This window comes from Mus caroli, unplaced genomic scaffold (assembly GCF_978045245.1).
Source record: "Mus caroli unplaced genomic scaffold, Mus_caroli_1 scaffold_11, whole genome shotgun sequence".
NCBI classification, from domain to species: domain Eukaryota; kingdom Metazoa; phylum Chordata; class Mammalia; order Rodentia; family Muridae; genus Mus; species Mus caroli.
In genome coordinates, this window is record NW_028227266.1 from 112,356,276 (window position 1) to 112,384,089 (window position 27,814).

General features: G+C 41.7%; 1 protein-coding gene across 4 annotated transcripts in view; it reads right to left on the reverse strand.

Moving 5' to 3' along the window:
• Positions 1 to 27,814, reverse strand: part of Pdcd6ip (programmed cell death 6 interacting protein) — a 56,848-nt gene that overhangs the window by 23,884 nt on the left and 5,150 nt on the right. For 2 of the 4 annotated variants that reach the window (XM_021173407.2, XM_021173408.3), the window contains exons 2-9: positions 24,651 to 24,705; positions 22,614 to 22,683; positions 16,567 to 16,694; positions 14,356 to 14,509; positions 12,407 to 12,507; positions 10,138 to 10,254; positions 4,636 to 4,858; positions 2,841 to 2,964 (exon numbers count right to left, since the gene is read on the reverse strand). In XM_021173407.2, the coding sequence (XP_021029066.1) occupies positions 2,841 to 2,964; positions 4,636 to 4,858; positions 10,138 to 10,254; positions 12,407 to 12,507; positions 14,356 to 14,509; positions 16,567 to 16,694; positions 22,614 to 22,683; positions 24,651 to 24,705 (972 nt within the window). Of the gene's footprint in view, positions 1 to 2,840; positions 2,965 to 4,635; positions 4,859 to 10,137; positions 10,270 to 12,406; positions 12,508 to 14,355; positions 14,510 to 16,566; positions 16,695 to 22,613; positions 22,684 to 24,650; positions 24,706 to 27,814 lie in introns of all 4 variants that reach the window. The other 2 variants (XM_029481382.2, XM_029481383.2) reach the window with 1 other exon arrangement.

Here is a 27,814-nt window from a genome sequence, read left to right on the forward strand (position 1 = left end):
ACAAAAATCAAAGAACACAGGAGATCAAAGTATCAATTGCAGACTCTCTCATGTTCTGGTACAATAATGCCATAAACTTCTTCAGTTACTTTTCATTGACATGAAGAGACAGAGGAATATACCCTTATTTATCATTCACAATGCCAAAAAAGCAAGTAAAAGGTTATAATAAGATGGACTGCTTAGAACACGGTTTTGTCTAAACTCAGATTGCATTTAACCATATAGAAGTCAATGCATTTTGTTATGCCTGACATAGTGGCACATACTCAGCGACAGAGTGAAATCCTGTGTCACGACTTGAATGTAAAATGCTCCCACAGGTACATGTTTTAACACTTGGCTCTTAGGGAGTGGCACTGTTTGGAGAGGTTGTGAAACCCTTAGGCAGTAACCATAGCCAACAGATAGGTCAGGGATGGCAAGTTTGGAAGAATTAAGAGCCCAGTTCCACTTCTGCGAAGATACGAACAAATGATGCCACCAGCCACTGTTCCATGGATGGATCCACGCCTGCCACACTGCCCTGATAGCTCCTAAAACCAGGAGCCGTCATAAATCTTCTGTGATAAGCACAAGTAGCAAGGGGCTAGAGATGGAGCTCGGTGTGTGCTCAGTGCTTGCCTAGTCACAAACCTGGGGTTGGATCCCAAGACAGCATAAACCACACCTGTCATCCCAGCCTTCCACAAACACAACAAGAGGATCAGAATTCAAGATTATCCTACATAGGAAGTTTGAGGCCAGACTGGGATACATGAGGCTCTGTATTGAAATGGAGGGAGGGAAGGAAGGCGGGAGGACCTAATTCAAATGTTTCATTAAAAAAAGAGGCAAAACTCACATAATCTTTAACTGAAAACATTAAAAGTCAAAATTGGGGAAAAAATGCAATCACGCATATCTAACAAAGGATTTGCATCCAAAACATATGAAGAATCCTTTAAAGACAATGCTGATTAGGAGAGATGAGACAACTTGTTGCACTTATAGAGGACCCAGCGGGGCTCAGTTGCCAACATTCACATGGCAGCTTACAATTATCCATAAAGGTAGCTCCAGGGGATCTGATGCCCTCTTCTGTCTTCCACTAGTACTGCACAAGCATGGTACACATACATACATACATACATACATGCAAGCAAAATACTACAGTAATTTAAAATATACTTATAACAAACATAATAAAAGACTTTAAATAGATCTTTTTTTAAGAGGATTAAAAAGAAAAACTTAATTTATTTACGAAGGAGAGATGCACATGGCGCCCTTACAGGAGTCAGTTCTTGCCTTCCCCATGCAGGGATCAAACTCAAGTGACCAGGCTTGAAGGCAGATACCTGTGCCCACTCAACTATCTCACTCATCTCAGGAAAACCTAAGTTTTGGAAAGGCAATAAATGACTGAGAGTGGTAGAAAAAAACACGGTGGTAGAAATGCACCTAACACACAAAAACTGGGATTAATCCCAGGGACCCTCCACACCCTTACCCACCCTTGTCCTCTAGAACGCTAAAGCAAAATAAACCCTTTACCTTCTTTTTGTTGTCAAGGTACTTTATCATAACAACAGAAAAGAAACTAAAACATCTCCTCAAGTAATTTCCACAGTATTCTGTCACATGATAAAATAGTGAGTATTATGGGCTGACTGGGCTGAGTCCTCCCTGGGTTCCGAGCCTCAACACTTGGTCCCAGCTGGAGATGGTTTTGGAATTGTGGAACCTTACAGGTGAGGCCCATGTGAAGGACGTGGACTAATGGAGGACAAGCTATAGAAGTCATAGCCCAGTTCTACTTCCTGACCATGCAACATAACCTCATATCCCCGGTACCATGGCCAGCTGCTCCCACCCTCAAGCCTTCCCCACCACATCATGATCCAAAGCAAAGACTTCCTCCCCAGGATGCACCTTGTAGTCACTATGTGACACCGATGGGCAGAATGGCCACCGTACACTGCGAGTGCAGCATGCACTGCTAATGGCACGTCATGTACAGTGCATAATGTGACAAATGGGGATGGGGACAAAACACACGCTAGTGTTACATTGATGGCAAACTGCAAAGCACACAGACCAGGAACCAAGGACAGAGGGACTGAAGGAAAGGAGGTGTGAGGACTGATTTAGGTTATGTTCTCTTTGTAGTCATTACATGGATAGCTGCACTCAGAAGACTGAATAAACTACATTTTAAATGGGTACATTATTATATGTAAATTATACCTAATTTTTTAACCCACAGAATATTTTCTTAATCTAAAAATTGGTTTACAGTACAGTTCCACAAGTCTTCTTACTACATGTTATTTTATTTTATTTGTTTTATTTTATTTTATTTTATGTTATTTTGTTGAGTATGCATGTGGACACTCACCTCCCACAGTATACATGTGTCAGAGACAACTTGTAGGAGTTACCTTCCACAGTGAGAGTCCCAGGAACAGAACATGATCAGAAGGCTTGGCAGCAAGTACTTACCCACTGTGCCATCTTATCAGCCTGGACCGTGCATCTTCAAGGACTCATTCCTAACCATTTTGCCTCAATCAATCTCAAAATACAAAATAGGAGTCAAATATTCTTACTTTTTCTCTCTAATTCCATTCCTTCCAACTCTAGTTTACTTAAGGCTTTTTAATAAAATGACAAGAAAATGAGTTTGTGTGTGTATGTGTGTGTGTGTGTTTGTGTCTACGTCTGCCTGGTATACATTTCCAAACTCATAAAACTAAAAAAAGAAAAAGAAAACCTAATAACTAAAAAATGTTCATAAATTATTCAGAACACAAACTGGAGAACCTGTAAGTCAGTTCAGAAAGCCAGGCTCCACCTACCCATTTGCCAAAGTCGTAGCTTCTCTCATCTGAGCGATTGATCTGTTGACCAGGTCAGCTTTCCTCTGACTAAACAGAGCCAGGGACTGCTGCACAGACACAGGGACCATCTTCTCAAACAAATCTAAAACACAGGGAAAGATCCACGCAATATATCAAACCAACTCAAGCTACTATAAGACTACATTCGTAAGATCACCAGCTCATACTGAACAGCAAGCAGCAGTGAAGAGAATTCTAGTCCACCACATTGATGGGCAGCAGCAGTGACCACTTCCCTTTGAACCTTTGTTTCCCTTAAGATTGTATGTCATCAACTGAGGGTCTTGGTGGTACTGCTCACTTGCCAATTAGACAGACAGACCATGTGGTCACCGTTCATCATCTCCTAGTTGTGTACCCTGGGGAAAGCCCGCCTGGACCTCAGCACCCTCATCAGGGGCACAGACATCAGCAGTAGTTCCTGAGTCACATGGCTGCTGCGAGAGACAAACACTCATCTTTTGGTGCTTAACAATCACTGGCACATGGTAAACACTTTCTGTTTATTAAATAAAAATAAGCTCAATAACCACTCTTTCCCAGGAACTTAAATATTATCCAGGAGATCTGCTAGAAACTATAAAATACTGCATATACTACATATATTCACACTATCAAAAGAAGGCTATAAGAACATTGATCTATTGCAAATACTATCCTAGAAAGATAATGGTTTAAAAATTATTGATCCAAGTATGGGTCTCATGCCTCTAATCATAACCTTTAGGAGGCTAAAGCAGGAGAATTGGGAGTTCAAAGCCAACCTAGGTTACACAGTGAGTTGAAGGCTAGGCTTCATGAAACCTCTATCTCAAATGAATAAGTAAATAAATAACCACATATTTATTTTCAGTAATGGTATCTTAAATACAGCAAATGTTCCATTAACAGAATGGTATGGCTTGTCTCAAGCCCGAATCTTATCAAACCCTGTCTCAAACTTCCCATCTGGTTACCTGACTGCTTACTTTCCCCTTGAAAACCTCACAGAAGACACCACACTTAACCTTCCCACCCTTTCTTGTCTAGTTAGCTGGCAGTTTGTTTGCTTGTCTTACTCATCCTATAGCCAAGCTAGACCTCAAACTCACTCTGTGGAACAGGTTGGCCTCAACCTCAGATCCCTGCCTCAGCCTCACAGGGGCTGAGATTTCAGGTATGCACCACCATGTCTATGCCCACATTTCTTTTAAACAACATAAATGAATGTTATAATCTAAAGATTAGAAAAAGAATGTGAGATCTTACATGAATCACACAGCTCAGCCCAGACAAAAGAGAAGGCTACACCAAAGCATCACTTTCTTCATGGAAATGGAAAACAAAATCCAAGCGGTGCCAGTGCGCACCTTTAACCTCAGCACTTGGGAAGCAGGGCAGGCAGAATTCAAGGCCAGCCTGGTCTACAAGAGTGAGTCAGGACAGCCAGGACTACAGAGAAAGCCTGTCTCAAAAAAAAAAAAAAAAAAAGAAAGAAAGAAAGAAAAGAAAAGAAAAGAAAAGAAGTAGTATTTAGGGTCTATAAGGGCAAAATACAAAGAAGGAAGGAAGGAAGAAAGGAAGGAAGGAAGGAAGGAAGGAAGGAAGGAAGGAAGGAAGGGAGGGAGGGAGGGAGGGAGGGAGGGAGGGAGGAAGATACATAGATAGATAGATAGATAGATAGATAGATAGATAGATAGATAGATAGATAGATAGAGGGACAGAGGACCTAGAAAAACCATAACTGTACTAAAGTGTGTAGAACATAGCATACCCGTGAACTTCTGGCTGACGGGTACATTGACTGGGGTGGGCTTCACAAGTGTGGCTTTGCCGATAGGATCCAGATCCTTAAGGTCCGGAACACGGTCATGATAAATAAAATCATTATCCTTCTTTGCTGCAGTAAGGGCACGGTTGATTTTGTCAGAAAAATCCTTCACATTGACATACTCATCATAGCGAGAGGCCACATTCTTGATCAGTTCTGCTGCGTGCTGAAAGTAAACATTATAGAGAGAGTTTGTTTATAGGTGAATGCTTTCTCTACCAAGCTTTTGTTAAGCCTTCAGGATTCCCAGTGCTATGCCTGGCAGGGCAACCTGGAAATTCCATGACAAAGCACCCAAGACTACAAGGGGGAGAGCAAAGGTCCCTAAAAATACACAAATGAGCTGCCAAGGCAGTAAAAGAATGCTGGGCCAATTAACATAACCTGACACTAATGAAGGTTGGATGTTAAATAACTTCCACAAGCTATACAACTATTAGCAGTAATTAGAAGTACTGACACCTTTACGGGGCCCCAAGACAAAGGTCTTGAAACAACAGAAGTAAGCAACCAGAGATGCAGTCCCTCCACACCATTTAACAGGAGCAGAAGTCAGCAATCAGAGATATGCCCACTCCACACCAGCAATTCTCATAAAATAACTGTCAGGAATGAAACGAGTACTTGTTTTACATCTACCATTATAAGCTACAAAACTTAATTCTGCATGTATGATACTAGCCATGTAAGCGATTATAAGGTGCTGATATCTCAATCCATATCAAAGATTTTTAACATTCCTGGCTGAATGTTGAGTTCCATACTGGGACTACGTTAAAATAAAATAAAAAGATAAAAAGACTTGAACAGCACAGTCAGTGTAATTTACCAGATCTTTGGGTTTATACAGAACTGTATAACTCTGACACATGATGACAGAGCAAGTCTAAAACACCAAACCCACACTACATAAAGTGGTTTAATACTAGACTATCTGCTTACACAATTCTCTGAAATATTCAAACTTAAATGTAAAAATGTCAAAACTTTTAATAAAGTACCACATGTTCATCATTGGGACAAGCATCTCACGAGCCCACAGGTCAAAGGCTTGGTTTATGGGAGGCTAGTGACACTGGAGGTAGGTACTCCATGATGGAATGGAGAGAATCGGCTTCTTACTCGCCCTCTCTTGCATCTTGGCCATAAGGTGAAATGGTCTGAATACTGCACCATGAGGTACTGACTCATTGCAGGACCAAAGGCAACACAAGTAATTCATTGAGGATGAAGCCTCCAAAACTGGAGGGTAAGAAAACTGACTGGCGTGATGGTTTGGCTTTTTCTCTGTTTTTCTTTTACTTTTCTTCTCTCCAGTTTTTCATGCCAGTGTAGTGGTTTGAATAGGCTTGGCCCAGAGAGTGGTACTACTAGGGGGTGTGGCCCTGGAGTAGGTGCGGCCTTGTTGGGATAGGTGTATCACTGTGGAGGTGGGCTTCGAGACCTTCCCCTCACTTCCTGGAAGCCAGTCTTCTCCTGTCTGCCTTTGGATAAAGATGTAGAATTCTTAGCTCCTCTAGCCCCATGTCTCCCTGGACACTGCCACATTCCCACCTTGATGGCAAAGATCTGAACCTCTGAACCTGTAAGCCAGCCCCAATTAAATGTTATCCTTACAAGAGTTGCCTTGGTCATGGTGTCTCTGTGCAGAAGTAAAACCCCAACTAAGACAACAGGGTTTCTCTGTGTAGCCCAGCTGTCCTAAAACTCACTCTGTAGACCAGACTGGCCTCAAACTCAGAGATCCACCTGCCTCTGCCTCCTGAGAGCTAGGATTAAAGGTATGAGCCACCACCACCTGGTGGCTTTTTCACTTTTTATTTATTTTTTTGTGTGTATGCATACAGGTGCACCTGGAGGTCAAAGGACAACTTTCGGGAGTCAGTTCTTTCCCTCCACCACATGAACTCTGGGACTAAAATCCAGGTCTTTAGGCTCAGCAGCAGTGCCTCTATCCACTGAGCCGTCACCCTGGTTCAGTGTTCCTTTTCTTTTTGTTATCTTAAAAGAACAGAAACATATACACAGTTCTTCAAACATAATAAAAATCTTCACTATGCTTAATATAAACATGTACTATTCCTAAAAGCAGAAAGTAGAAGCCACCAGTCACCATGATCACAGACACAGCAAGCAACTGAACAAGCAGGTAATCACAGATATAAAACAAGAACTTAGTCACAGGTGATACATTGAGAGTTGCTAAACTGTGTATCTCATGAGTAGTACCTGAGACAAATACATACACCAAATATAAACACATAACCCAATGTGAAGAAGTAACAGAGGGAATAGATCCACTCTTAATAACAACATACAAAATATATGCTACACTTTAAAACATCTAAGAGCAATATGAAACTATAGAGAAAGAAAGATGAACATACACGTATCTTCATTATAGTCTAGGAAAAATACAAGCTTAACTACATGCAAATCAAATTTGATTTGTAAATTCACTGAACACTTCCTCAAAGAGAACCTTAATTTGAGGGATCCTGAAAACCTGGAGAAGAGGAACATACAGAGCACCATCCTTAGTGGGAACTGCTTAGATCAAATCAGAAACAATGGATAGATAGCACAGGAAAACAGAAACCAGCCAAGACAAAACCAACACCAACTGATTAACTTAACAGGAAACCATAAGAAAAACATGGGATACGGCACCGAGCAAGAGTCAGGTTACCCAGTCCTAAGGGTAGAGTTACCAGATGCTAGAGATGAAGAGAAGAATTAAAGCATGAGAAAGCAGATGAGCACACACCAGAGACCATGGCACAAGCTCAAATGGGAAGCACAGGAATAGAGGACAATTCCCTCCAACACCATCAAGGTTCTAAAGACCAGAGAAACCCATACACAACCGTAGTAGAAAGCCAAAGGCCATCCAGGAAAATCAGCCATATTCAAACACATGTAAATAAAAGGCATCTATCTCATAGACGCAACTCTGAACCATCCATGTGTAAGAAAACATGAGTCCGGTAGTGTTTATCAGGAGGGGAGGGGAGAAATACCTTTAATCCTAGCACTTAGGAGATGGGAAGTGGCAGATCAGGAGTTCACAGTCATCCTCAACTACATGGAGAGTTTGAAGTAAACCCGGGTTAGACAAGACTATGTCTCGGGCTGGAGAGATGGCTCAGCAGTTCAGAGCACTGACTGCTCTTTCAGAGGTCCTGAGTTCAATTTCCAGCAACCACATGATGGCTCACAACCATCTGCAATGGGGTTCAACACCCTCTTCTGGTAGGTCTGAAGAGAGCAACAGTGTACTCATACATAAATAAATAAACCTTTAAAAAACAAAAAAAGGACTATGTCTCAAAATAAATAAATACAAACAAATGAGTATTATAACTTCCCAAATTTACTAAGGAAGTACTGCCCAAAAATAATGAAAATTCCATGCTAAAGAAACTATTTTAGGCCGGGCAGTGGTGGTACACACCTTTAATCCCAGCACTCAGGAGGCAGACACAGGCAGATCTCTGAGTTTAAGACCAGCCTGATCTAAAAAGAGTTTTCCAGGACAGCCAGGGCTACACAGAGAAAAACTGCCTCAAAAAAGGAGAGGGTGTGGGGAGAGAAGGAATGAGAGAAGAAAGGAGGAAGGGAGGAAGGAAGGGAGGGAGGAAGGGAGGGAGGAAGGGAGGAAGGGAGGAAGGGAGGGAGGAAGGGAGGAAGGGAGGAAGGAAGGGAGGAAGGAAGGGAGGAAGGAAGGGAGGAAGGAAGGGAGGAAGGAAGGGAGGAAGGAAGGGAGGGAGGGAGGAAGGGAGGGGGGAAGGGAGGGAGGGGGGAAGGGAGGAAGGAAGGGAGGAAGGGAGGGAGGAAGGGGGAAGGGAGAGACTAAAATTTTAAGGCTGCAACCACAGTAATAAAATACACGCACGAAGCTTCTGGGTGAGGCAGTTAGAAAGTCGCTCTGTGTGTTACAGATTCAAAAGCAAACACTCTTCCAAAGAGAGGAAGAGGAAACATGTCAGAAACTGACCAATGGACTCAAGGACAGCAAGGATGGTCAGACAGACAGTATGCCAGCCCTGTCCTGGGGGCTCAGGGAGAGCCTGGACCCTGGTGAAAGAGACTGCCAATTCTGCCTCAGGAGGAGCCCACACTTATTAGATGCTCAAATCCAGACGCAGCATTTGGTGAGAAAGTGGCTCTTCCAAGCAGAACAGGTCAGTAGTAGAGGGAGGAGCTCCAGTTTTTCACTTGACAACACTCATGACGGCTGGTGGCCATCTTGAGTAGAAATCTACTATAGAGCTGAGCTACCCTAGGAGCCTGAGAACAAGGAGCAATAGTCAGAGCCTAAAGTCAAGCTACCACAGGGTGAGACACAGCCCTCAGAAGCAGTCCCGAAGAAACAGACCACGAGTCTATATCTAACATGTTAAACCTTGCAAGCAGAAGTGTACTGGGAGGTAGATGCTGACTCCGAACCTGAGAATGGCCCTGGGGTCTGATGCAGTGTGTGGATCAATCTCTGGAGCCATGTACTTGCCCACAAGGGCACTGACCTAGCAGCAGAACTCTGATGCTCCAACAGGCCATCCATGGCCACATACCTCTAAGGGTTTTTAACATGATGACAGATACACCAGTACAGAGCTCAGCTGTGCTCACTTGCCACATTATCGACATACTTGAGGGGGCACTTCACAGCTGGACAATCAGGCACCACAGGGCTGGGGAACTGGGTAATCTCAGGATGGCAGGTAGAACCTGCCCAGTACACAGCTACAGGGCTCAAGGAGCTTGGCAGAAGCCCTCGTAGGAAAGGATGAGAGTGACTTGGGTGAAGGCACCTGTGGCACAAGCTGACACTTGTCCTATCCAAACTCAGTGCAACCACACAGTCAGCTAATGTCCCTACGAGCAGCTACCCTGCAAAGGACACAGAAAGATATCAGTCCTGCACATTCCCTATTTAGGGCTTTGCTGTATGCTTCCCTTTTCATCTTTTGGTAATATTTAGATGAAGAAGACACCTGACATGGACTTCTGGCTTCTAGGCATGCACACAAAGACACACACACACAAACACAGAAAGGACAAGGGCAAGGGCGCCTGCCCCATACACACAATGTAGAAGGAAAAGAATCACACAGTGAAAAGACCAGAGGGCATAACCCCACATCCCTCTAAAACTGTAGGGTTATAATCTCCAGTTTACCAGCCTATGACACAAGCTAAGCATAATGTAGCACACTTTTATATTAAAATAAGCATGGACAAATTAAGAGAACAGAATAAAAGTTTAAATGCAATTTTTAGATAACACGTGTAAGATTTTACAATTCATGTTTCTGGGTAAAATATAAAGATAAAAACCATCACTTGCCTCTGCTGATAAAGATAATAAATGGGAAACGTGCTATGGGCAAACCTGGGTGTGGAGAAGGATGTCACCTAAACATTTATCACCAAAAGACTCACCTGCAGCCTTGCGATCTCCTCCCCAAACTTCTTCTGCTGCTTGGCCAGGATGGACTGGTGGTACTCAGCATTGGCCTGCATGATACACTGCTTTGCAGCCAGGGTGGGGAATACCTCCTGGAAATAAAAATACTGACCAGGGGAAAGTCCAACCACACAAACCATCACAGACAACAAGGATGCAGGAAGAGAAAGGAGAAGGAGACAGAAATTACAATCACCCAGTAATGGTTTAGATAGGTTAGTCATTAGGTGTGAGCAGAGAAGACCTCCTGGTTTTGCAGGAATTGCCATCTGTGAATTCAATTTTCTATCAGTTAAAATTAGGGTTTGTCTTTGTTTTAAACTGTTAAATGAAGCCAATTCAGGTTTTTTAAAGCTCAGTCTATGGAGTCAGAAAATCAGCATTTTGTTTACAGGAAGAAAGGCATGCATTAGAAAGAGTTGGGAAGTTCATGGGGGATGAACACCAAGCCCGGCTTTAGATGCTCTCTTAGCCCCTTACCCAGCCTTCAGGTACCTACACCACCGTTACTCACATATACTAATGAAACTGCTCTAGAGCTGACTGTTTCATCATGTTTAAAAGACAAAAGACAGTAAGTTAAGTTCTCACTTAAACTCATACGCTAAGAGACTGTAATAAAGATTATGGAAGCCAATAAAAATGATTTAGTATCATATAATTATTAACATTTCAGTATTATATACTCAAAAATACATCCCAGACATACAAATGCATTAATTACTGTGACAATATAGTGCAACTTGGCCCTAATTTATTTTTGAAATCACTATAGTCTAATATACTTAAATCCAAATGCAAATCACAAAAGCCATGATATTGCTAGGGGCTCTTCCAAAATGTCAAGCCCTATCCTACAATTTCACTGTTTTTATAAGTACATGGTATTTTTTAAAACCAATGAATACACTAGATAAGTGCTCTATTAAGAACCAAATTACTGTCGTGTTTTCTGTCTGCTAAAAGAAAAACCCCAGCACTCTAAGCCAATGCTTCCAGACATCCAGCTAGAATCAGAACTGACTTGCTGTTTACGGACATCCAGTTAGAATTGGATATGAAACTATTTCAGGACACTCAGTGAAAGGAGAAATTCAAAGACATCAGAGTCTAAAACTGCTGGCACTCCAAAAAGGCTGGAGCATCTCTGTAAATATGTTTCAGGAGACGCAGGCATACAGCAGAGTGGTGTCCAAGTCTTTGAGATGACAGGACTGTGGTCAGACTGGAACAAGACTGAATTATTGATGCGACAGGATGTGACAGTGCACTGTGCAGCAATCCATGGAGAGAGGATCTAAGTAATGGCACTAACACACTAGGATCCTGAGCAGACTTCTAAACTGGGGGCATGAAGGCAGTGCTGTGGGTGGGTCCCCATGTATCTTAGGTGCTGGGAAGTGCCTAGCAACAATCTGAAGCCTGGAGTGCTTTACATCCCCACATCTTGACATCAGCTCTCCACTGCTTGGGTACTATTAGGCACCTTGGGTTTACTTTTAACTGTACCCTGTGTTTTCTGCAGTTTCATAATTTATAAAGATTCCTGAATAACATAAACTCACAGATTCTCCTACAAAGACCTCCAACTACCACAGATAAGCAATTTCTTGCCCAACTGTAAGGAAGAGCAGTTAAAACCTCCTTTGTGCCCACATCCAGGTACATGGTTTGTCATCTACAAGCCGTCTTGGAACAGTCTTTTCCATTACCGCTCAGAAGAGCTACAGTAAAACAATGCTTCCGGCAGTATGTGGTCAGGACGGCTGCCTTTCCTTCCTAGTCCATTTGCAACCAAATTTGCTATCCCAGTTGTTAAAACTTAATTCTAATCAAGGAATCAGATGAAACTAGGTTTTCTGTTCCTTTCTTTGTGTCTGGTTTGTGCTTTAAGGCTCATCCTTCAGAAAACAGGATAATTAAAAATGTGAGTCGCCAATGCTCCATCTCCATGCTTCTCCCAAAGCTATCAACAACCAGAATGATAACAAGACGGAGACAGACGGCCAAAGGTTTCCAGAAAGAGTTTCAGCTCAGGAAAAGAAGTTCAGTAAAGAGCAAATAGAAAGGCATCCCCCAAACAACAGCTCATGCATCTTAAAAAAATTCTAAAAGCTATTCTTCAAATGTGTCCATTAAAATACCACACTTATTTGTTAAAACATACTTTTCAACTTGTTTCTTATACAAAAAAAACATCCCCGCATGCAAGACCACCAGCCGTGTATGAAGGCAGTGACTGACCTTGGGGAGAGTGTCTTTGTACTGACACTGTTTGAAAGCATCGCCAAAGTAATCCGCAGCCTGATTTGCCAGCTTAGCTATGATGGCATCTTTCATCTTATCTGAAATAAAATGGTAAGCTGATCATTATAACCGAAATAAACGAGACAAGGGCCAGCAACCAAACTCAGCAGGTAAAGGCACGCCCTGCTCACCTCTGACAGCCTGTACTTCACTTCCAGAACTCACGGTGGAAGAAGAGCACCAACTCCTCAAAGTCTCCTTTGGCCTCCCGTACACACCGTGGCACACATGCACCTGCATTCTCTCCCCTTCCCACCCCCTCTCTCACACACACAAATCAAATAAAATAAAATAAATGACATAACCCGATACATGATGTGGCACAGACACAAATCATTTTTTTTAAATATGTATATATCTGGGACTGGAACAATGGCTCAGCAGTTAAGGACACTGGCTGCTCCTCCAGAGATCCCCAGTTTCAGTTCCTAGCACCTACATGGCAGCTCACAACTGTCTAGCACCCAGTGGTACCAAGCACAATAGTGGTACATAGATCTACAATATACATATACATTTAAAAGGAAAAAAAGACAAAAGTAAAATTTATACATCTGTCTAAGAAATCTAGAGTGATGAAATTTAGTCTTCTGCACAAAACTACTCCACAGGTAGCAAAACATGATGGTGCCAATCTATATAACCCTAGCACTTTGGGACAGAGCCAGGAAAATCAAAAATTCAAAGCCATCTTTGGCTATAAAGCAAGTTCGAGGCCAAGCCAGGCTCCATAAACCTGTTTCTAAACAAGTAAATAAACAAGTAATTCCATAAACAAGTCAACGACACAGAACAGACTAACGGCTGCTGGGGGCTGCAGAAGGAAAGGAGAGAGTCCTGACAGCCATTCTCGGTCGTGACCGTTCCCTAACAGAAGGTAGTGGCAATGGCTAGGACGGTCTGTAACACTCCAGAAAACACTGCATTGTCACGTAAAGGGATAGTGAGGCATGTGACTTCTATCTCTTCATCGGCAGCTCCTTTCTTCCTTCTTCACCCCTCCTCAGTTCTTAAAGTAGTCTCAGTCTGGAGGCCAGGATGGCCTCCAGCTCAGTGTAAGTCTAATGACTATGATTATACATATGAATCACCACATAGGGAACTTTTTGTGTGTTTTGTTTTGTTTGTGGACAGAGTTCCAGACTTTCGTACCCTGGAACTCACTAGGTAACACAGCGTTACCTCAGTGTCATGGCAATCCCCCTGAATTGGCCTCCAAGGTGTGTAGGATTACAGGCATGAGCCACCAAATCCAACTAAGCTGCCATTTTAAGAAAAAAAATAAGACGTGTTTGTACTTCTGCATTTTCAATCACTCTGTACTTAGATATTCAGTCTCTACCTCTCATATTGACTAGCACACCTTTACAAGGATTGTTTTTATAGCCGGTACACCAAGGACATTGCTTGAATAGCAGCTCCTTATCATTTACATCTAGTTTTAACAGGACTACTTTAAGAAGCCATTCTTGATGGCTCAATAACTAAGAGCACTTGCTGCTCAAACATGAAGAAAAGACGCCCGGCATCATAACAAGTGGCTCACAGTGCCTGGGACTCCAGCCCCAGGAGTCTTGTCCCTTCTTTTCACCTGCAAAGCACTGACACTTTGCACACACACTTGAATAAAATCTTAAAAGAAACCATTCTTAGCTAGCCTGAAGAATGCAGCGATCCCATAACCACCCCCCAGGCAGACCACCAGCCACTGCCACATGAAGCTTTCCATCTTCTTCCGCGTAACTCTCCTTCTGAAGTGAGACCAAGTACTCAATGACCTCTCAGTACCCTACCTACCTGGACTACTGTGTTCTAATCACCGTCTTGGCATAAAAGCCTAGCACTTGTTTTCACATGTAACACAGTAAAGAAGAAATTGGAGTTACCTCTTGTGGCTTTTAAGAAAAATACTTCTTGAGCTTGAGCCAGCATAATAAGACTGAGAGTTCCAACAGTATCTGGAGATATGTCCACAGTAGGCTCTCGACTTAAGGCAGATAACACTGTGTCTTTAATATGTAAAAAGGCACCACTAGCAAACTAGAAAAAGAGAAAAAGAATTCTTTAACTTTGAGACTTAATTTTCTACTGTCACACACAAACATCTTCTACATGCCAACTGAAAAGATGGTAATTATAGATACATTTCCATACATTCCGTACATCCCAATTCATACATGGGCCTTTGCAAAATTTTAACCAAGATTCAAAGGAGACTATGGGGAAAACAAAGTAAGTGAATGTAAAAGGTGATCAAACAATTTATTAGACACACTTCTTCACAGATAAAAAAATAAAACACTATTCAAATCTGTGTGTGTGTGTCTGTGTGTGTGTCTCTGTCTGTGTGTGTGTGTCTGTCTGTCTGTCTGTGTCTCTGTGTGTGTGTGTCTGTGTGTGTGTCTGTGTGTGTCTGTCTGTGTCTGTGTGTGTGTCTCTGTCTCTGTCTGTGTGTGTCTGTGTGTGTGTGTGTGTCTGTGTGTGTGTGTCTCTGTCTGTGTCTGTGTGTGTGTGTCTGTCTGTCTGTGTGTGTGTGTATGTGTGTGTCTCTGTCTGTGTCTGTGTGTCTGTCTGTCTGTCTGTGTGTGTCTGTCTGTGTCTGTCTGTGTCTCTGTGTGTGTGTGTGTGTCTCTGTGTGTGTGTGTGTGTGTGTCTCTGTCTGTGTCTGTGTGTGCCTGTGTTTGTATGTGTGTGTGTCTCTGTGTGTGTGTGTGTGTGTGTGTGTGTGTGTACACGCCAAAGGAGAATCCCAAGTGTCATCCTCAGGACCACCATCTACTTCCTTTGAGACAGAGCCTCTCATTGGTCTGGAGCTCACCCACTAGGGTATCTTGGCTGGCAAGCAAGCCCCCGGGAACAGGATTACAAGTATACACCACCAAGCCCAGCATTTATTGTGTGAATTTGGGGGATCAAACTCAGGTCCTTGAGCTTACAAGACAAATACTTCAGTGACTGAGACATTCCTCCAGTCGCTACACAAATGCTTTTAGTATAGAAATCCTCTTGTCTTGATCCCAGCATCATCTCTCAGATAAGCCCCCTGTGCTTAGGAAGCACTCCCAATGGCACTCAAAGGGCCAGCGTGCGCTGACATTCTATCTGGCCTTCAGAACTTCCTACTCAGTGTCCCCTTTATATTTTTCTTCGCAATTGTATCTTGCTGGGGTTACTACTAAAATTACTTTTTATGAAACAAATTAAGCTGAGAAAAAGGAAATATCACTCTGGAATTTTTAAAGTGGGTTAGCTTGGTAGACTACACAGACAAAACTCAAGGTCATGGTATTAACAAGACCATTATGAGGCCAGCAAGATGGCTCAGTATGTAAAAGTGCCTGCACCAAGCCTGACAACCTGGGTTCAAGCTATAGGACCCATATGGTGAAAGGAGAAACCAACTCCCCTAAGTTGTCCTCTGACCTCCATACATATGATCATACACACACACACACACACACACACACACACACACACACACACACTTTTTCAATGAAACTTTAGGAAAAAACACTTGTTCTTTTATCTGAAACAAAAAAATAAAAACTGAGTACATAATAAACGGTCACAGAACAGCATGTTATATTTGCCTATGACTAGTCCTAAGCTAGTTAGCTATCTTAAAAACATTCCAGGCCTGACCACACTGACCACATTTAAACAGGACTTCTCCACAGTCTACAGTTAACTTATTTTCTTGCCAGAAGTTCTTAAATTTGTCACACCGCTTAAAAGTCTGAATGTGCCTCGCCCTGAGAAAACACACAAATATCTAACCATTTTTGAATGAAGTCATTCACTTCTAAGAGGTTTTCCACATATTCATCTTTGTTGTCCAATCAACATTCATTGAGCCTCTATTATGTGCCAGGCACTGTGCTAGGTGCTGGGTGGGTGTACACAGGGAGGAAAACAGACATAGGCTAGAGAACAACTGCTTCAGTGCTGAAGTGTTTATCAACAACAAGGATCAGTCTACTTAAGAGCACGACTCTCCCAGAGCATCAGTCATGAAGAAGGCAGCAGCTACCACCTAAATGCCAATCACCCCTTGAATCCAGTGTGCATCCCTGTGTAGAAACTGCTTTTCTGCATACCTGGTACTGCTTAGCAGCGGTTTTCAATCCTTCATCATTATCCAGGTTCTGCTCTGCTGCAATCTGGCTAGCTAAGGCAGCACAATTGAACAACACACAGCTCTTTTCATATCCTAAGCTTGCAAGAGCTGGAAAAAATTGAGAAGGAAAAGTGTATCATTATTTCTTCTAAAGAAAGCAATGTTTAAATGAGTAACACCATGGCATCTACCCCAAGCGCTCTCCCAGGACCTGCCTTCTCTCCTATTGCAGGCTGGCTGCCCGTATTCCCACATTATGTCTATCATCAAAAACTCAAAGGAAAAATAAATTATTCTTTCTCTCCTACTCTTTGTTCCCGTATTTTTACAATTGTCAAGTTCAAAATGTAAAACTTATTTTTATGTTATTTCTTAAATTCAAATAAATCATTTCCATTTTTCCATGACCTTTCAAATTTTTATCTCCCCCCGCCCAGACACAATGCATGTGTATATGTGTGCATGCACACACATGCACACACTCACACACTTTAAACAAGCCCCGTAATCCCCATAATCCTGAGTCAATGCCAGTGCTGCCTGGATGGTCTTCCTGACCTCCCTCTTTCTGGTGAAAACGCTACACAACCCACATCCTTCAATGTAACTATTTATTTAATGATAAAAAGAGCAACTGTTGATGACGACAGAGATGAGCCACAGCCTTTGCTGCGGAAAACAGTGTGTGGGTCCTCAAAACATTAAAAATAGATATCACACGACTCAGAAATCCCCTTCCTGGGTATATGCCAAAAAGAACTGAACACAAAATGTCATCGGAGAATTTCTACACTTATTTGTTGGGTTTTTTTTTTTTTTTTTTTTTTTTTTTTTTTCCGAGGCAGGGTTTCTCTGTGTAGCCCTAGCTGTCCTGGAACTCACTTTGTAGACCAGGCTGGCCTCGAACTCAGAAATCCACCTGCCTCTGCCTCCCGAGTGCTGGGATTAAAGGCATGCGCCACCACGAATTTCTACACTTATGTTCACAGCAGCATTACTCAAAGAGCAACCTGTGTGAAGTACTTATCAGCCAACCACCAAGGAAGAACTTACATGCTCCAACATAAGACAAACCTTACGTGAAATAAACAGTCACAAAAAGACTGAAGATTCCACTTACAGGAAATACTTAAGGGAGTCCAAGTCTTAGAGACCCAAAGTACAAAGACAGTGGGTAGAAAAATGGGGGTCAGCAGGTTTTATAGTTTAATGAATAAAGTACTTCAAGATATTTTTACAATGTAAATGTACCTTGTCCTGCAAAAACCACGTACTTCAAAATGATTAAAAGACAATTCCATACATTGTTTCCTACAACTTCTTAAAATGACAGGCATATAAGTTTTCTTACAACAGTAACATTTTAAGACAAGAGGATAAACAGGTCTGCCAGAAGCTAACAGGAAGAGAGGGATGGGAAGTTACTGTTTAATGGGTACAATTTCAGTTCTGTAAGAGGAGAGAGCTGTAACACCAGATGGCAAGATGATGACCGCACAGTATAAAGTGTGCTAAGTAGTTTTATGTCAACTTGATACAGGCTAGAATCATCTGAGGAGGGAACCTCAATTGAGAAAATGTCTCCAAAGATCACCTTGTAGGCAAGCCTACAGGGCATTTTCTTAATTAATGACTGATGGGGAAGGGCCTAGCCCATTGTGGGTAAGTCCACCCCTGGGCTGGTGATCCTGAGCAAGCCATGGGAAGCAAGCAAATAAGCAGCACTCTTCCATGGCCTCTGCATCAGCTCCTCCCTCCAGGTTCCTACCCTAACTTCCCTCAGTGATGGCTTGTTACCTAGGAATGTAAGCCAAATAAACTCTTTCCTCCCCAAGTTGCTTTGGTCATGGAGTCTCATCCCGGCAATAAAAGCCCTAACTAGAACAGTAAGCATAATCAGTACCACTTGGAACTGTATGCTTACCATGTTAAGATAGTAGACTGTATTTTATCAAAATTAAAAATAATTCTTTTAATCTACAATAGCTCTCAGTTACTTGTAAAACTCAATCAGAGTATAATTCAGCATCTTATATAGCTCACCAGACACTGGCCGCCAGGCCAAATACTCAGAAGGCTGCCTACACAGAGCACTGCAAGCCCATCCCAGAGAACCAGAGCAGAATGACAGCTGTCTACTCTACACAGTAGGACCATGAAGTAGTCAGCATCTCTCTAAAGGCAGCCAGTTCTCTACTTGTCCCCAACCCTCCTTACTCACTCAGCAGACATAGTAACTGCTCCAATCAAACTCTAAATAACTGCATGAAACCAAGGTAACACCACATAGGAAATAGTGAGAGGGGATCCTAAGGAAGAATAAATGATCAAGGGAGGAAGATGTGCATGCCTGAATCCCCAGCATTTTGGGAAATGGAGGCAGGAGGATCAGGGCTTCGGAGTCTTCCTTGGCTACAAAAGGAGCTCAGGTCAGCCTGGACTACATAAAGCACTATCTCAAAAACAAAGGCAACTAAAAAGTGAGCCCAGAATAAGTGTAGGAAATTCCAGAAGTCAACAAAAAACTTTAAGGCAGTAAAGCTTAAGGCAGAACATGCATCAACAGCACAGGGTTACTGCTGCTGTCATCTCACACTCTCGGTTACCCAGGCTGGCCCAGAACTCTAGAGAGCCAAGGCCAAGCTAAATCTCATCATCCTGCCTCCAGAGTTCTAGGGCTACAGAGTAGCCAGGACGAAATCCAAGCAGGATGGTTTTAGGTTATTGGGTAAAATAAATTTAAAACTTGATACTAACATTTTCTTTTTTTTTTTAAGATTTATTTATTGATTTTATGAATGAGTGCTCTATCTGTATGTATATCTGTACACCAGAAGAGGGCATTAGAATTCATTACAGATGGTTGTGACCCACCATGTGGTTGCTGGAATTGAACTCAGGACCTCTGGCCAAGCAGCCAGTGCTCTTAACTGCTGAGCCATCTCTCCAGACCTATACTAACATTTTCTTTAAGAAAAAAAAAATGTAGACAGTGTGCCTGGACTCAGACCCATCAACATCTGACTAATAAAGAATAGAGAGGCAGGTTGGGGAGAAAAAGAAATATTTTTTAAAACTTCAAAGAGCTGAAGAATTAAGTGTTACAACTAACTGTACCGACAATAAATGCTGTTAAATTTCTCATAGCTATCATTACCCCAAGCTGCCATCCGCCATTTTATCTTCATACTATTTCATATCTGAGAGAGTTCTGATTACTTTTTGTTCTCTTAATTAAGATTTGCGCTTTTCTAACTTCATGATATCTCCTATAGCATCTAAACTGAAACCAGCTTTTTAAAGCAATAAATATTCTATTCTTCTTTTCAATAGAGCCCATTTTTTTCCTAGCATCCAACTCTGTTCTTGTTTGCCACAATCTCTTCTTCTACACTAAGTTCATCTAAGGAAAGGACTTGGTTACAAATATTAACTGTTTTCCAAAATTCAAACAACTGTTAAAAAACAAATTACAATTACAAAAGGAAGGAAAGTTAAAATCACCCACTATCTTTTTTTTTAAAGATTTATTTATTATTATTCATAAGTACATTGTATCTGTCTTCAGACACACCAGAAGTGGGCATCAGATCTCATTACCGGTGGTTGTGAGCCACCATGTGGTTGCTGAGATTTGAACTCAGAACCTTCGGAAGAGCAGTCAGTGTCCTTACCTGCTGAGCCATCTTGCCAGCCCCAATCATCCACTATTTTACCTCTTAGAAATAAATGTTTTCTATTTTCACAAATAACTACAGTCATGCTCACACACAGCTTTTCACAAATTGTCACTGCACTGCTCAGGCTGCCTGGATGCAAGCTCCAAGGAGGAGAGGGAAGAGGTTTGTTACAAACATCCCTAGGAGCCCAAGCAAAGGGCCCTTAAAGTGTTTGATGTAGGTCACTGAATTCAGTGTTCTCTGGGCACAGTTTAACACACACCACCACATACATGTCAGCATGGAAACTTACTCTTCTAAAAGGACACAAGAGCAGCAAGTGTGCAGGAAGATGCTACTGAAGAACATTCAATTTCTAATTTTTGCTACTAGAAATGAATCTTCCAGAAGTCCCACCACAACCTGCTTCATCCCCACAGTCAACCCCACTCAGTCTGCACAACCACCAGTCAGCTGGAGACAGTTACTCAGTGCCCCACCCCAACAATTCCTTCTGTGGCACTAGGCACACAATACTGCATTTACACCTTTAACCTGCCCCCCAACTGTTGTAACATGCAGCACGTGTCAGAAGCACTAGACAGCCTCACCCCGAGAACACTTCAACATTCACTTCCACAGTGACTTCCTGGGTCCTCCATGACCCAAAAGTTTTTTCTCAACTTCACTCTAGTTCTGATTTTTATATGCTTTTGCCTATAATTTCTCAGAGGAGATGAATTTTACCACTAATGATTAACTGTTACCAAATCTAGAACTCTCTCTTCTGAGCTTCAAATCTACTATTTCCAGATGTGAGAGAAGTGGTAACAGAAAAGCCACATTAGACATATCATAAACTAAGTATCCAATCAGCCGAATCTCAGAGTCAACCCTCTGTTCCTCCTCCTCTCTCTGACAGGCAACAAAGCCAGCCAATTTCACCTCACCAAAGTTCTTCCAAGTCCAATCCTTCTGTGACCTCCCACATGACCTAGTCTAACTCACCATCTCTCAGATCTCCCAATGGTCTGTTTCTCTAGTCTTAGAGGCAGGCTCTCTACATTCCTCTCAGCTCCTTTAAATCCTAGCCACACACACTTCACTAGTCACTTAACTCTTCCAAGCTAATATACTCAACTAGCCATCAAAGTGTCTTTCTTAATTGTGTTACTGGGAATTCAGTAACACAATACCTATGAAGCCCTGTCCACAGTACCTGGATGTAAGTAATAATAACTGGCTATTAATGTGAACATGGGGAAGTGCAAATTCAAGAGTTTATTTTTACCTCTTTATAATCTATGTTCCATTACCACGACCCTTCAAAATCCAATTCAACTTACAGTTTCAACCATAATAATTGTTACACTGACCACATTTTATATAGAACATATAGTACATAAGATTATATAATATCCTACTTTCATACCTATAAAGGTAAAAACATATATTTACTTAAGTGCATCTATGGACATAATATATATATATAAAATATTAGTATATACTGTATCTTATATAATGCATATCTACTATATAAAATATACACACATAACACATTTATAAAAATATGTACATCATATATGTATACAAATATAGTTTATACATAGTAACAACATTACTATTTATTATTATTCATTCACTGTAGCTAATACTTAATGAACACTGAAACTTTTTTTAAGTGAAACATTTAAAGACTTTAAATGTTTCCACTCTTTTAACCTATATAGTAACTATATAAACTAAATACTACTTCCATTTTTCAGATGAGGAAATTAAGACTAGCTGATCTAGACGTCTGTATCACCTTCTGTACTTGGTTATACAAACTCATCCTTCAAGACCTAACTCGTTGCTTGCTTTCTACAAATAAAATTAACTTCTTGCTCATCCAGGCTCCCATGAGATTTTACAGCCGTACCTCAATGACTTCAATACATTCTGAGAAATGAGCCTTTAAGCACTTTGTTCTTATGTGTGTAGTTACATGAACCAGGACAGGTACAATATCACCAGACAACAATCGTACATGGCCACTCTCATACATGTAGTTTCATATGGATCACAACATTATCCCAGGCTGCACTCTGCACATATGCACACATAGTACATTTCTGTGAGATAACTGCCTTCACAACCAAGCTGGACACAACTGCCTTATTCATCTTTGTAACTAGGACAGTGCCTGGCAAGGCATGGGCTCTGCAATTATTTTGAAATTACATTGGATTAGAAGTTGAAGTCAAAAAAGAAAATGAGACTTTTTAAAAACTGCAGTATTCACAAGGAATCATTATGAAACCAACTTTAAAAAATCTAAAAGCAGCAAAAATGCTCAAGTCTATAATTTTTATTAAACATTACATACCCAATTTTACAGATCCTCCAAAAAGGGAACCTTTATCAAAAGCATCTTTCCACGTGAATGTCAAGCAGATCTAGGATGAAGGGGAGGAAACAAAAACATTTATTACCTCTTTGGACTTTGTTAGATACTGAAGAAGAATCCAGTAAGGAAGACAGAGTTCAACCTGTGCAGCTGCCACCTCTACCCAATGAGCCCTTTCCCTCTTATGAACCCTTTTCTCCCCATGTAAAATACTAACATTACGTCATTTCAAAACATTATTCTGCATGGTCTTTATAAACAAAGAGAAGTAAAAGAAAATAAAGCACCATGAGGCTTCCTGTGGACCAAACTGAATGCTCTCCTACCCAAGGAGGAGAAATGGGCTGCAGAGATGGCCCAGCAGATAAAGAGCTTGCCACGTAATCCTTACAAGATGAGTTCAATCTCCGGAACTCATGCAAAGATGGAGGGAACAGAACCAACTCCGAGAGTTGTCCCAGTCCTTTTTTTTTTTTTTTTTTTTGGGGGGGGGGGGGTGGGAGGGGTCGGCAAGGTTTAACTGTAGCCCTGGACTAGACTCTATCTGCCTCTGTCTCCTACATGTGTGGGTGAAAGGTATATGACACCACATATGATCTAAAATATATTTTTTTTATTTTGCTTTATTATTTTTAAAAACCTGGAAATAAATAAAAATAGCACACCAAAATTAACCAGACTCAAAGACCATACAATAATGAAGTTACATACAATTAGAAATAGCATTCAAAATGCAAGCTGTGAAGCTTCAACATTAAATTTTACACTAATAAAGTATTTTTTAAAGACATAAGAGGGGGCTGGAGAGATGGCTCAGTGGTTAAGAGCACTGACTGCTCTTCTAAAAGTTCTGAGTTCAAATCCCAGCAACCACACGGTGGCTCACAACCATCTGACATATCTGATTTGGAGTGTCTGAAGACAGCTACACTGTACTCACATACATACATACATAAATAAATAAATAAATAAATAAATAAATAAATCTTAAAAATCTAAAGACATAAGAGAATGGCTTTTAGGGGAGAATGGAAGAAGATAATATTTATTTCTTGATCTGAGTAGTAGTTATACAATATACTTACTCTGTAAAGAGTTAAGCTACACATGATTATAGATGAATGAAAATTTCACCTAACAGAAAACTTGCTGGGCCTGTTAGCACAGGCCTATAATCCCAGCTACTCAGGAGGCTGAGGCAGGAAGGTCACAAGTTCAAGGTCTGCCTGGGTTACATAAGTTGAAGTTGAAGGCCAGTTTCAACAACTTAGTGAGGGCTTGCCTCAAAATAAAAGACAGAAAGAGGGCTGGGGATGTAATTTGGTGGTAGAGTGTTTGGAAGCCACAGGTTCAATCAAACTTTCACCCTGGACTTCCTTAAAGGGAGTCTCAACAAATGATAACTTTATCTGCAAAACTACTAGTACAAGAGTAGGCCAGGCAGGGATACATACACCTTTGATCCCAGCACTCAGGAGGCAGAAGCAGGTGGATCTCTTTAAGTTCAAGCCCAGTTTGGGCTATAGAGCTAGTTCCAGAACAGCCAGGGATACACAAAAACCCTGTGTCAAAAAAAACAAAAAACAAACAAACAAACAAACAAACAGGCTTTCCCAAACTTGGTGGCACATACCTTTAATCCCAGCAGAGGCAAACTGAGCTCTTGAGTTCAAGGCGACCCTGGTTTACATAGTAAATTCCAGGACAGTCAGAGACCCTGTCTCAACCATCCTCAAAAAAAGTCAAGGGTGAAAATAGACAGATCCCATTGGTATAAAATAGAGATTAACACTCTATACAAGCTTCAAAACTGACTGAAGACATAAAGAAAATTCAGGAGAATCTTCAGGAGACAATATTCACATCCGACAGAGTCAAAACTTCTAGTTTATATAAAACTGCCACAGAAGCCTAACCATGGTAAAGACATATCACTGACTTCAATGAAACAGACCCACAGGTAGAAGGAAGTGGGTGACCTACAACCACAACTTGACAGCAAAATTAACAGCTTACCTGATTTTCAGAAAATGGGAACTTGGGTTCAATGGAACAAATCTGATCATAATATCTATTTAAAAAAAGAGAGAGAGAAAGACTAATTATTAACAGAGTAAAATGACATGAATTTATATAAACTCAACAGCTGGAGAGATGGCTCAGCAGTTAAAAACTCTGGCTGCTCTTCTAGAGGACCTGAGTTCAATCCAGAACACAATTAGTGGCTCCTAACCATCTCTAACTCCAGTTCCAGATCTTCTAGACTCTACATCCTCTTCTGGTCTCTGTGGGTACTAGGCATACATATAGTGCACATACATACAGGCAAAACACCATACACAATAATTAAAATAATAAATTTTTAAGAGAATAAACCAAAACTGTTTGTGGTGGTTTGAACGAGAACAGCTCCCATAGGCTCACAGGTTTGGATGTTTGGTCATTAAGTAGTGACACTACTTGACAAGGATTAGGAGGTGTAACCTTGTTGGAGTGGGAATCGCCCTGTTATGTCATTGGCGTGGACCTTGGGGTTTCAAAAGTACAAGCCAGCCAGTTTCTCTCTTCCTGCTGCCTGTGAATCTGGATGTAGAACTCTCAGCCACTTCTCCAGCACCACGTCTGCCTGCTTGCTGCAAGACTTCCCTTCAGCTGTGCTGATAATGGACTAAACCTCTAAAACTACAAGCAAGCCATAGTTAAATGTTTTCTTCTCTAAGAGCTGCCTTGGTCACAGTGTCCCTTCACAGCAATAGAATATTGATTAAGACTCTACTTGTCCCCAATTACAGTGGCCAACAAATCCAACTTAACCATTTGTTTTAAGGTCACTAAATGCAATCCTTAAACCACACACTAAATTATGTACAATAAAGAGCTATACTAAAAATGAAAAAGGATGCTCACCATCATGGACAAACATTCACCTCATACCATTCAGTACAAGTCAACAAACACCTATTGAAAACTTTGTATTTCTTAAAATAGCTTATTAAGATGGCTATGTTTGGCCTTGTGTGGCAGCTCACACCTTTATTGCCAGCATTGGGGAGGCAAAGGCAAGCCTATCTCTGTGAGGCCAGCCTTTTCTACACAGCAAATTCCACAATACCCATGGTTACATAGCCTCTCTGAATATTTAAAAAAAAGGTTCACTAAGTCTAAGTTCACATATCTAATCAACTGATTATCAACTAATCTTCAACTTCCAGACAGTTTAGGCATAGCCATTACTGACACACAGCCCCCCAAAGGCTCACAAATTACATGTATCTCAGGTCCACCAACCCAAAGTCCTCACTTCTTGTCCTTTGCAGTATATGATCCACACAGTAATCGGCATCTCACATAATGCAGCAAACTGACCACCATTCCCCAAGCACTGCACTGAGGATGAGCCTTTAACCAGTAACTGAGGACAGAAGGCCAACGCTAAGCTCGATGGCTGGCCTCCTCCCTTCACTTATTCCTGCCCATACCCCGCCACCTTCATCTTGACCAGCTTCCCAGTGATTACTTCTGGGGACGGTTTCAAGAACGCAAGCAAGAGAGGTAGAGAGCAACATGCATGGCAATAAGTTGGCTGCAAACTGAACGAACTAAGTCATTAAACACACATAGAAGCTCATGGGAGCTATTTACCTCACTGTTAGAGGAAAGAATCCCAGATACTTGAAGGGGCGGGGCTGGAACAAACTGTAATTCTGGACTGGACTGAAGTATCAGTGTGAACCCATTTTTTTAACATTCTAGAGATAAACAAGAACAACTACAAACGTGTATTATACATTACATATACTGAGAGGGCCTTGAAGTAATGACACCTCTCCAGAACAAGACACTTAGTGTCCAGATAATCTCCTGCACTAAGGAAAGAGAAATGGATGAAACTGGGAAAACAAAAGAATCAAGCCAGAAAGTGATGAAGACGTGAAAAACAAAGAGCAAAGCGAGCAAACCCCAAGGAACAGGTCTCAAGGAACTCCTCATGGCCACACAGAGAACAATCAAACAAGAAGTGAGTAGATGGCTCAGTCAGTAAAGTGCCTGCCACGCAAAAATGAGGAAAGTTTGATCCCCTGCTTGTAACCTCAGCATAGGTGCCCTGAAGCTCTGGCCAGCCTAGCCTACTCTACAAGCTCAATGAGAGACCCTGTCTCAAAACACAGAGTGGAGGTCAGGAGAGATGGCTCAATGGTTAAGGGTACTGACAATCTTCCAATGGACTTGGGTTTGAGTCATATGGTGGCTCACAGACATGTTCTCCTCCAGATCCAGGGCATCCAATACCCTCTGCTGGTCTCCATAGGCACAAGGCATGAATGTGATGGACAGACATACTCAGACAAAACATCCATATGCATTAAAGAGACAGACTGACAAATCTTAAAGGAGAATGAACAAGTGGATGCACCAGAAGAATGGCATCCAAGGTTGACTTCCGGCCTCCACACGAATGCACACACATGCACACAGACCCATACACACATGCAACCACATCCTGATGAACACACACACACTGACAAATCACAATCCACGGAAGAAAAGAACAGTATTTATTGGGAAGTAAATAAGCAGGTGACTAAAATTTGCTCCACATGTTCTGTAATGACAACTAGTAAATCTCCCACAGTATATATCCGGTGTGGTAATGTCTTAGAGTTCATAGTTTGTATTCCTGCACAAATATTACCAAGAAGCAAGTTGGGCAGGAAAAGGCTTATTCAGCTCACACTTCCACACTGCTGTTCATCACCAAAGGAAGTCAGGACAGGAGCCTGGAGGTAGTAACTGGTGCAGAGGCCATGGAAGGATGTTACTTATTGGCTTGCTTCCCCTGGCTTGCTCAACTTGCTCTCTTATAGAACCCAAGACTACCAGAACAGAGGTGGCACCACCCACAATGGGCCCTCCTGCCTAGAACACCAATGGAGAAAATGCCCCACAGCTGTATCTCATGAAGGCACTTCCCCAACTGAAGCTCCTTCCTCTATGATAACTCCAGTCTATGTCAAGTTGACACACAAAAACAGAAAGTACAGGTAATATTCATCAATGGATACTAAAAATAATCAAAGCTTTGTGTGTTCAAAGCCCAGGATACAACCTCTGGCACTATATGAGCTAGAGGCAATGCTCTGCTCTCAGTAATCTCTCTGTAATCTCAGTACTGAGGAGGC